At 39.4% G+C, this 11,574-nt stretch overlaps 1 protein-coding gene across 12 annotated transcripts in view; it reads left to right on the top strand.

The window, feature by feature from the left end:
• Nucleotides 1-11,574, top strand: part of MAP7D2 (MAP7 domain containing 2) — a 194,030-nt gene that overhangs the window by 111,145 nt on the left and 71,311 nt on the right. For all 12 annotated transcript variants that reach the window (XM_069063446.1, XM_069063439.1, XM_069063438.1 and 9 more), the window contains 2 exons: nt 4,428-4,505; nt 7,192-7,355. In XM_069063446.1, the coding sequence (XP_068919547.1) occupies nt 4,428-4,505; nt 7,192-7,355 (242 nt within the window). The remainder of the gene's footprint in view (nt 1-4,427; nt 4,506-7,191; nt 7,356-11,574) is intronic.

The raw sequence follows: 11,574 nt of genomic DNA on the forward strand, positions 1-11,574 counted from the left end.
CCAAAGAACCCAAGTCCTTCAATATCGAGCCAGCCACACCTGGACATCTAGAAGCAATCAAGGCGAATTTTCTATGGGATATACTCCAATCCAACCCCTGTTATAAGAATAGAAACAAAATATATACAAGTTAATTAAATAGAAGGTAGTTTGGGGAAGGGAAGTTACTAGTAATTGGAGGGATCATGAGCAAGAGCTTTGTGGAGAAGGTGGAGAAGGAAGAGAGGTATTTTGTGAAGTGGAGCTGGAATCAGGGAGAAATGAGGGATGACCAGTTCAAAGGTTAGGAGATGGAAAATGGAAATACTGTAGTATATAAGGCTCAGAAAGGCTAGTTTAAAGTGCTAAGAAAATTTGTGATTAATAATCAGTTATGGGGGAGATCCAGGCTTTTTCCATGTCCCATTTCCTTGTTTGAAGCCCAGCCTTTGAAGGACACTACTGAGCTCTGCCAAAAATTTACCTCACCTAGACCATCTTATGTAGGTGAACTGATGGATTCTGGTCCATTGTGATTTACTCAGACAGGTCTGGGAAAATGTGGATCTCCATTTTGTCAGACAGGTGATATGGATAGAGATAATTCTCTTTTTAGCAAAACTGAGTGATTCCAGTCCCATCCCCCAGCCCGTTATTAGAATAAGCCCCCCTGTCAAAATATTCATTCTTCTCATTTCTTATTACCCAATCAGAGTTGATTTCCACCCTCAGGAACACCACCCTTCCAAGGGCATATGTGTGTTAAATGGGTTCCATGGAGGGTCTTTGGTCTAAAAGAGACAGTCAAATGATTATCCTTTTATAAATAATATACCAGCATTATTAATAAAATGATTAATTGCCCAGAGACTACGTCTCTTTTATTTGTCACAACATGCCGCAGACAATTAGAAGGAAGCACAGGTTAGCTGTGAAAATAATTTGTAGTATCCATTATATAGATATACAAAAACAGTGAACAGTGGGAAATGGAAATTCATGGTTTTAATTGTGCATGGAAACGTTCCCTTTTTTTGCCTTTTTGTATTCAAGTTCAAAATGAGTAAAAATTTTAAAAAGAAAGAAAGAAGGTTCATTTATCTGGACTGTAGGATTCAGAAAGAGAAGCAATATACAATGAGGCTGGAAAGAGAATGGCACCAGGCTGTCAAGGATTTTAAAAGCTAAGGAGAGCCGTTTATATTTCATCCTAGGGACAAGAGAAAGCCGCTAGGATTTATTGAGTAGGGGAATTTTGGTGTCAGGTTTATATTAAAGGAAAGTTATTTTGGCAGCATTGTAGAGGATGGATTGGAGTAATGGTATATGTTCTCGAGGCAGGGGGACCAATTAGGAGGTTAAAACAGTGATCTAGAAAGACAAGAAGCAATGTGGACGTGAACTAAGTTAGAGACTATATAAGTAGGGGGGAAAAAGGTATAGGATGAGAGAGAGGTTGTAGTGGAAATTGCAATTTTTGGCAACTCATTGGATATGTGGGATGAAGGGAGAATGAAGAGTGGAGAATAATGCTGAAGTTATGAACTTGGGAGACTAAAAAGGTTCTGGTGTCTTCTACAAAAATAGGAAGTTTAGGGGAGGGATGGGTTTGGAGGGGAAAGACTTTGAATTCAGTTTTGGACATGTTGAGTTTGAGATGTCTGCAGGATATCCAGTTTGAAATGTTCAATAGGCATGTGGTATTGAAGTTCAGGAGAGAATGGGGTTGGCTACATAGGTGATTAGTAATGAAACATAAAGATAATAAAACCCATGAGAGCTCTGTGTGTGTGTGTGTGTGTGTGTGTGTGTGTGAGAGAGAGAGAGAGAGAGAATAAGAGAGACAGACAGAGAAAGGGAGGGTGGGGGGAGAGACAGAGGGAAGAGAGGAGCAAGAAGGGGAAGGGGAGAGAGACACACACACAGAGAAAGGAGGCCCCAGGACAGACAAAGCTTTGGACAAACACAAATTTAGGTGGTGTGATGTGGATGATGAGCCTGCTAAGAAAATTGAGAAGGAGCCATCAGACACATAAGAGAAGAAAGAGGAAAGAGTAGTGTCAAGAAAACCCAGAGAAGGGAAATATCCAAGAGAAGAGAAGAATCAGTAGTCAAAGGCAAGTCAGGAAGGATGAAGACTGAGAAAAGTGGCCAGGTGGATAGAGCTCTGGGTTAAGAGTTAGGAAGACCTGAGATTGAATACCACCAGACACTTAATAACTGTATGACCTTGGAAAAATAACTTTTAAAAAACCCAACCTCTTTCTGCCTCAGTTTCCCCATATGGTATTTTGGGGATAATAAAATCTACTTCCCAGGGTTGTTGTGAAGATCAAATGAAATAATATTTCTAAAATGCTTTGCAAATCTTGAAGCACTACATAAATGCTAGCTATGATGATGATAATAAGATGGTTGGTAATTTTGAAGAGAGTAGTTATAGTCAAATGAGGAGTGTGGAAGCCAGAATGAAGAATGTTGAGAGAGAGTAGAAGAAATGAATGTACACAGACTTTTTTTTAGGAGTTTACCTGAATAAAGGAGAAATATAGAATGTTGACTGTAGATAGATGTTATTCAGTTACGTCCAACTCTTCATGGCCCCATTTGGGGTTTTATTGGCAAAGATTCTGGAGTGGTTTGCCATTCCTTCCCCAGCTCATTTTACAGGTGAGGAAACTTTATGAGGAGACATAAATTACTTGACCAGGGTCACACAGCTAATAAATGTCTGAGGCTGGATTTAAACTCATGAAGATGAGTTTTCCTGACTCCAGGCATAGTACTCTATCCATTTCACCACCTAGCTACCCCAATATAGGTAAAAGATATTACAATAAGTAATTGTCAGGAGGAAGCCAGGTGGTGCAATCGCTAGAACATTTGGCTTGGAATCAGGAAGACTCAACTTCTTGAGTTTAAGTCCAGTCTCAGACATTTATTGACTTTGTGATCCTGGGCAAGTCACCTAACCCTCTTTACCTCAGTTTTCTCATCTGTAAAATGAGATGGAGAAGGAAATGGCAAACCATTCCAGCATCTCTGCCAAGGACACTCCAAATGGGATCATGAAGGGTCAGAGATGACTGAAATGACGTTTTCAACAGTGGCATTATCAATTTTAAAAGTATGGCATTTTTTATAACTTTTGTAGAATATAACAGATTGCTTTCCAAAAAGATTACACCAATTTGAAATTCTACCAGACATGGAGTTGTTTCTCTGTAGCTTCATAACATAAATTTTTAAATTTCAGTGTGTAAAGTATCTCAGCATTGGCTTAGTTTACATCTCTCTGTGCCGTTCTTAGTTTTTTTAAATTGTGCTTTGTTGTACTTTGTCTTTTGTAAGTTGCTCATATCCTTTGACCATTTTGTTTATTTATCATTTGGGATTGGGTGTTGTTCCTGAATATTTATTTTTTGGAACAGTTCATTCATAATGAACAGAACATTCATAAATGTCAGTCTTAGTTGGCAATTATATTCAGGATCTAAAATAACCTTCAAATATATTTGGTTATCAGGCTTAAAGTTACATTTCTTGTTCATTGGCCAATGCAGTTATTTTAAACAATATTTGAACATATATATGTATGAATGTATGTATTCATGTGTGTTTAGTGGAGTTGTTCATATTAAACTGTTGACTTTCCTGGAATAGCACTAGCCTGATTCCTTTTCCAGGAAAATATTCACTCCATAGTTATTCCAGATGCCCAAAAGTACTTTGGGTGGAACCCTGTGATTCTTTTGTGTTGAAGGCCACCCAACATTTTGCAACCATCCATACATAAGTGATTCATTAGTAGGAAGTAAGTCAATCATTGAGTGTAAATTTTTCAGTAATTTTTTAAGGGTATGTCTATCTCCAGAGCTTCTTATAGTATTATAAAGACTATTGAAGCTACTTTTGTTTTTCTAGACACCCAGCACTGATTTATTGATTAATTTATCTTTATTTATGTGCTATTTTAACATTAAACACTTTGGAAATGGTGAAAATGCCCAGACTTCTCAAGTTTTCTTATGAGTAGGCATAGGTCCCCAGAGTTTCCCCGAAGCTTGTTTGGTTGAGACACTTGGTTTGAATTTCCTTTCTCTTCCTTTACACATTGAGTATAAAGTACTTCCTCCCTGCATTTATTGGGCTCTTGCCATAATTTTTATTTTCCTGTAGTGACCTGTTTTAGAATTTCCTCTTCCCCTGTTAAAAAATAAATTCTTTTATCTTGGCACCATACCATAAAGTAAGCCTTATCATAAAGTAAGAATCTTATGATGATTTAAAGATTCCTTATTATTTGTGTGTCAACTTGTGTGAGGTGAAGTCATGTTACAGAAGTGTTTGCTATATCTCTCATTCCAGGTTTTGCTGGGACTGAGTCCTGTGAAATGACATTCTTTCAAATTGTCTCTTATTGTATTTAATTGTATTATATCTTCTAGGTATGGATGGATTTTTAAAAACCAATGAGAGACAAAGATTGGCCAAGGAAAGAAGAGAAGAACGAGAGAAATCCCTTGGTAAGTTGCATTTTGGCTATTTAGGCTGTATGGAGAAGAGAATGAACCTGGATGAGAAATTGAAAGAATCAGAGAAAGCCCTAAGGTAGTCCTAGAGATGAATTTCTATGGGACCAGGAGACTTTTTTTGTTGTTGTTGCTTGTTTTGTATCTTAGTAGACAGTATCATGCGTTTCTCCTGTTATGGAGAATAGGAGCCCAGAAATTTTTTTTTTTGGGGGGGGGAGGAATGGAAGAAAGTTGGGTGTCAGAAGGCAATAAAAAGAGAGCCAGAGGAGAGGGAAAAACTAGTCAGGAGAAAGAGGAAGGACATAGTTGGTAGAAAGGATAATATCTGCTGAGTAAGTGGATGGATTGGTGCTCTGAAAAAGAAAGCTCATTGGCAGAAAAAGGAAACTGCAGGCATGTACAGCACATTTTATTAATAACTAATCATTAATTTAAAAATACAACCTTTAAAAATGTGAAACGAAATACAAGCATTTTTGTTTTGTTTTGTTTTTGAGATATTAGGCTTTGCCTGGGAATACTCAACATTGAGTTTATACCCCCATAGGGGAGAGAGAATTTTTCACTATAGAGAATCACAGATGGTTACTGAGAGAAAGCCTGAAAAAGGAAACTTGGCCCAGATATTTTCTTTCTTTTTTTTCTTTTTAATTACTTTTTTTTAATCAATGAAAATCTGTCCATTATTTCCACATTCTTTTTACCTCACCTCCTCCCCCATTGAGAAAGAAAGGAAAAAAAATAACACCCATTATATGGTTTGGATCAGTTCTTTTCTTTTTTTTTTTTTTTTAAAGCAATTGGGGTTAAGTAACTTGCTCAAGGTTACATGGCCAGTTATTTTTGTGTGGCTGCCAAGTATCTGAGGCCGGAACCGATCCCAGGTCTCCTGACACCAGGGCGCTCTTACTTGCTACGCCACCTGGCCTCCCCTTGGATCAGTTATTTTCAAACATTTATTGAAGAGAATTGAAGAGGAAGAGATAGAGAATCCAGAATGAGAAATATAAGAATTGTCTTGTGGTGAGTCTGAGAGAAGTGTGGCTCCTGGCACATAGGGCTCAGTGGAAGGGAAGAGAGTGAATTTGTAGTGGGATTTGGTGTTTCTTCCTTGACTATGACATGTATGTGTAGGAAGGGGAAAAATTAAATTCATTTAAACAAATATTTCTTAAATGGAAAGTAGTTGGGGTGGGAGTAGGGTGAAAGGGAATGATCTAGGTTTTCAAGTTTCTCTTGTACATGGAAGGAAATGTAGTCCTATATAAAAGGGAGGAGAATGGTGCTGATGTAAGTGTGTATTTATACACCATGTGTGGGGATGATGGAAAGGTGAATCCTTATACCTCTAAAATTCAATAAGGATGATTAGAAAGCTACTGAGATCACAGTCAGGCCTGTTAGGTTCTGGGGAAAAAGAGGCAGTATAGTCTAAAAGAAGAGGAAGTTTGAATTTCAGGGTCTAGATCAGGGGTGGGGAACCTGTGACCTTGAGGCCACATGTGACCCTCCAGGTCCTCAAGTTAGGTCCTTTGATTGAATCCAAACTTCACAGAACAAATCCCCTTAATAAAAGGATTTGTTCTGTGAAACTTGGACTCAGTCAAAAGGCTGCAACCAAAGACCTAGAAGGCCACATGTGACCTCAAGGTCCCCACCCCGGCCAAGATTATGATTAGGAAAGACTGAGGCTAAGAAACTTTTGGTGGGGATAAAATTCATGGTATAGCCACACCATTCTATGGGACAAACTCAAATAAATGAGGATAGATAGAGGTAGAGGACTTTTAGCCTGGAATTTAATTTCCTCATGTCCATAGAAGAGTTACCATTAGGAGATATTCCTACTGAAGCCTATAGTTGCAAAAATGCAACACAACTTGTCTGCTGCTAGTATCCTAATAGACCACAAGGTTCTGCTGGCAGTATGACCCTAGACATATCCCTTAACTTCCCTAGGCCTCATGTCCTCATCTGTAAAACTCTCACTTTTACTCTCATTTCTCCCCTTTTTACTTTCACTTCTCCCTCCAAACCAACTATGACTTTGAAAGTAGTATTACTGAAGCATGTGTTTAAAATTATTTATTATAGTTTACCTGTTTTATCTTCCCTGTTCTTAATATTTCAAGTGGGGCCATTTATAGCCCTTTCCCCTCAATTTAAGTTAAAGTGACTTTTTACATATGTGTCACTTAATTCTTTAATTCGTTTGGTTACTCTGTAGCCCTCTTTGAGGGAAAAAAAAAGTTCTCCACTTCTGATGGAAAGGAACTAGCTGCTAGAAGTATTTGGGGGATCATCTACATAGATACAGAAGGGAAGGGAACCAGAAAGAGTGAATCAGAAATGGAAATATTTATAGGAAAGGAAAGGCATAAGAGGTAAGTAAGATAGTGAAAAACGCAACAAAGAATATGCTAAGTGAACTAGGAAGAAAGCGAGTCAGTTGGTTACTGAATCATGATAATATCAGTCCTTTTCTCCTCCCCCTCCTAGGTTCTAGTATTCTGATTCAGGGCTGTGGGCCACATTGCACACGTGGGATTTGTCCTTGCCTTTATTAGGAGTCTAGTGAGATCTAAGGCTATTCTGGTTATTTTTACACGTCGTTACAAGAACTATGGCAAATTGCCGTTTTTGTTTTTGTTTTTTTGCTGGTGTTGCTTTTCCTAAGCTGCCAGAGAACAACAGATCCTAGAGAAAGAAAGAAGAGCTAAACTCCAATACGAAAAACAAATTGAAGAGCGATGGAGAAGGTTGGAAGAACAGAGGCAGAGGGAGGACCAGAAGAGGGCTGCTGTTGAAGAAAAGAGAAAACAGAAGCTCAGGGAGGAGGAGGTAAGATGCACCAGGAAGACACAGGGAGGAGGCTTGTGACTCCCTGGAGTCTGAGCAGTGCTTGATCTGCTACTTGTAATTCTTCCGCCTTGTAGCTAGAATTCCTTTGTTGTTGTATGTCTCTCATGCACCGTGTAGATAGAGAAATAGGGAGGTAGGTCAGGTGGAGATAGGTAAGTCAAAAAAGCATTTATTTAGTGCCTACTCTTTGCCAAGAATTCTGCTAAGTGCTTGGAGATACAAAGAAAATCGAAATAAACAGTCTCTGCCCTCAAGGAGCTTACAGTCTAAATGGGGGGAGATAATGTAATACCAATTGGAAACCCATAGCAGCTGCTGTGAATATTCATGCATATGTGAATTCATGCATATTTTCAGGGCAGATTTGCAAAATATAATAAACTCTCTTCCTCAAAGGCAAAACCAAACTATTTATTTGGAACATCATTAGGATACCAGGAGGTAAGATATAACAGAGTACTTATCACTAATCCAGGGAGCAAGACATCTTAAACCTTCATTCTTTTAGGCCTCCCCACAAACAAGTCCCCCTAGGCAAATTCTTCCCTCTGCCCACTCAAGTTGCTTCTCTCTCTCACTTGACTCTCTGGTCCTCTGGGCCAACTCCTCCTGCTCTGATCTCCAGATGAGTTGGGCTCCAGGTCACATAGGCCTATTAATGGGTGGGGAAGATCTTCCTATTTCATTAACATTACAGGCAATATACAAACAGCTGTGTACAAATAAGAAACATAAAGGTAAACTGAAGGTAATTTTAGAGGGAAAGCGCTAGCATTTAAGGGACATGGCGTCTCTTAGAGAAGGTGGGATTTGAAGGAAGCCAGGAAAGTTAGGAGGTGGAAACAAGAAGGGAGAAGATTCCAGCATGGGGGGCAGTAAGTGAAAATGTCCAGTAGTCCTGAGATGGTGTGTCATGTGACAGGACTTCTTAATTAGTGGATAACTTTATGAGATTGAATAGGTGCTCTGTTGAAAAAATGGAATTTCACATTTGAAATTGCATATACTTAAATTTTATTATAGTACTTTGTCTCATCATCTCTATCCCCCAATTACCTTTAAAACCTGTTTTAAAATTTTTTATGTGAATAATTTTATATTTTCAAAGTTTAGTAACAGGGCTTCAATTAGAGAAAGCCCTCTATTACTGAAGTTTGAAAATATATTTAGAAGGGGTGGCTAGGTGGCACAGTGAATAGAGCACTGGCCCTGGAGTCAGGAGGACCTGAGTTCAAATCTAGCCTCAGACACTTAACACAAAACTAGCCATGTGACCTTGGGCAAGTCACTTAACCCCAATTGCCCTCCAAACAAAAAAGAAAATATATTTAGAAAGTTTATTTAAACTGTATGTTTATTTAACAAGAGTGTGGCAAGGATGTCTTCATAGGCTTATGTTGGGTGATAATCTTTCTTTATGCATAATGTATAAAGAGTCATTCTCTTTTAGTGTGAATAATGTATGACAATCAGCTTTATAGCACTCAAAGCAGCCTTCATGAATTCGATAGTATTTAAGATCTTTGAATATAGTTTAACAGTTTATTCTAGCCCTTTCTTTAAAACAACAATCACAACAAAACACAAGAATATACTGTGCTCTAGAATCAGTGACTTTGGGCAATTGAAAATTTCAAAAATTCTTCCTAAGAAATGAGAACCAGACCTGGTAATATCTTAGTGATGATGCTTTGGACCAAGTCTTTCTTCTCCCCTTGGGTGAAATGTGGGTGCCAGGGGATGAAAATAGCATGGCAAGACCTGGAGAAAAACAAACATAGTTCAGGATTTCCTGTGCAAGTTTCTGGGTGATATCAGAGCAATTTGCCTTCTACTTCTTTTCCTGTGCCCTTCCTTTGGTGAAACAGGGTGAGAGAGTGCCAAGAACACTGGATTCCTGCTAGGTATGGCAGTGAATAGAATGCCAGAAAAGAAATCAGGAAGACTCATCTTTCTGAATTCAAATACAGCCTCAGACACTTACTAGCTGTGTGACCCTGGGCAAATCACTTAACCCTGTTTGCCTCAGTTTCTTCATCTGTAAAATGAGCTGGAGAAGGAAATGGCAAACCACTTTAATATCTTTGCCAAGAAAACCCCAGAGGGCATCACAAAGAGTGGGACACAACTGAAATGACTGAAGAGCAACTACTCCTGGGTCTGTCGTTGATTCCCAGGGAGTGGGGGGTAGGGGATGGGTCCCTCCCTAAGTCCCTGCCTGTAGGAGAAGAAAGAAGGAAGTGTTCTCAGATGGTGCTAGCAGGCTTATGGTTTCCACTAAGCCTGAGAGATGAAATCATCATGGGCTAACTCCCTTGTGATGCTACACGTGCCTGGATTTTAAAGTGGACATTGTGGCCACATGCGCATATGTGAGATGTGGGAAAAATGAGTGAGCATGAGCACCCTAGGGAAAGCCATGAGCTTTTCTGATGAGCTTCCTGGTAGAGAGCAGCAGGACAGGCACAGGAGAGAGCACGCTGGAGACCTCCAAACCAATGCAACCGAGCTGTATCCCTGCAGCACTGCAGGGAAGATCTTAGCCAGTCCTCTCCCTCTGTCTTTCTCCTCAAACTTCATACTCAACTATTTTGTGTCCACAGTGTTAGGAGGACCGGAACACTGTGCCAGAACACTGGCAACTGGCCCATTTGCTCTTCAGTGTCTAAATGTTCTGGCTGATCCCAGTCAGGACCTAGGTAGAAACACCAAGACTCCCCTGGTGGAGAGGTACCTTTGCTCTCTCACTGCCTCAGTTAGGTTAGATGGCCTTCTCTGCTGTGCTAACAAGTGATGAATTTGCCTCAGGCAATCCATGCTACCTCATCAGAAAAAGGAGGTTTCACTGAATTCAACAAAAACACCCACTATTACTTAGTAATTTAAAACCTTCATACATTCTGCTATTTCTTTTCCAGTCTCCACATGTTGGCTCCTGGTATAGAAAAAAATTAAACACTAGTCAAAGCTTCTTTTAGGAAGGGTCACTGTAAAGTCACATTAGATGTTTCCAAGATGCTAATGCAGCACTATTTACTCTCTGGGGACGTTAGTCATTGGAGTCTGATTTCTGCGTAGCTTCTTGTTTGTGGCTTTTTGTGTGTGTATTTATGTTTGACTTAACAATTAAAGAATATTTCTTGCCCTAGCTGCATTTTGAGAGATTTTGTAGTTTCTAATTAATTTTCTTAAGAATACTGATGAATCCACATTTGTCACTGTGCTCTGCCCCAACCCAGATCTCACTTGAAGTATTGTTGGCCCATCACATTTTAGGAAAGACATTGACAAACTGGAGCCTGTCTAGTGGAAGGAGATAATAAATGATAACAATAATAACTTAACTAGCATAGAGTGCTTAGAGATTTGTACTGTGCTTTACATGCTAATTCATTTAATCCACCACAACTTTAAGAGGAGAGATAGGTACTGTTATTATCCCCATTTTATAAATGAGAAAACTGAGGCACAGAGGAGTTAAGCCATTTACCCAGGTCACCCAGCTTGAGAGAGTCTGAGGCAAGATTCCAGTTCAGATCTTCCTGACTCCAAATCCTGTGGTCTAGCCACTGTACCACCCAGCTACCTCTAAATATGGGAAGAGAACTAGACACCAGGCATCACAAGGACTATTTAAAAGAAAAGAAAATTGGTGTGGGCCATGATAGCTCTCTTCACGTAATTGAAAGATTGTATTACCCAGTGTAGAAGAAGCTCTTTTGACTCTTACTTAGGCAACAGTAATTCAAATGTTCCACCAAGCACATTTAGAAGGAACCCAAAGTAGACCTTGATCTTGGCCCCATTCAGGGAGGTGGGGGGGGGCATCTTTCAATGTGGGAAAGTGAAGATCATGGCTAATGACTAAAGACATAAGACCAGCCCAAGCTACATCACTTTCACCAAAACAGAACATTTGATCAATGATAGTTCAAAGAATCAAATTACAGTGAAACACATCAGTGCAGTTTTTGATGCAGTTATACAGTCAGACGTGAAACATTGGCCTTTGGTGTCAGTGAATAATGTAGGCAGGCCTGAGTGTTGTACAAAGGGGACGCCAAAAGCTTTCCAGAAGAAGTATCTTCTCCAGATTTGACATAGAAGAGCTGAAAACGAGTTTATATTAGGAATTATATTATATTAGGAATACTATTAGGAACTCTGTGGTCACAGTACCTCCTCTCCCCTCCTCTCC

Source organism: Petaurus breviceps, unplaced genomic scaffold (genome assembly GCF_028583685.1).
Source record: "Petaurus breviceps papuanus isolate PSGF00001 unplaced genomic scaffold, PetGlider_PUasm1.0 90574, whole genome shotgun sequence".
Classification (NCBI taxonomy): Eukaryota; Metazoa; Chordata; class Mammalia; order Diprotodontia; family Petauridae; genus Petaurus; species Petaurus breviceps.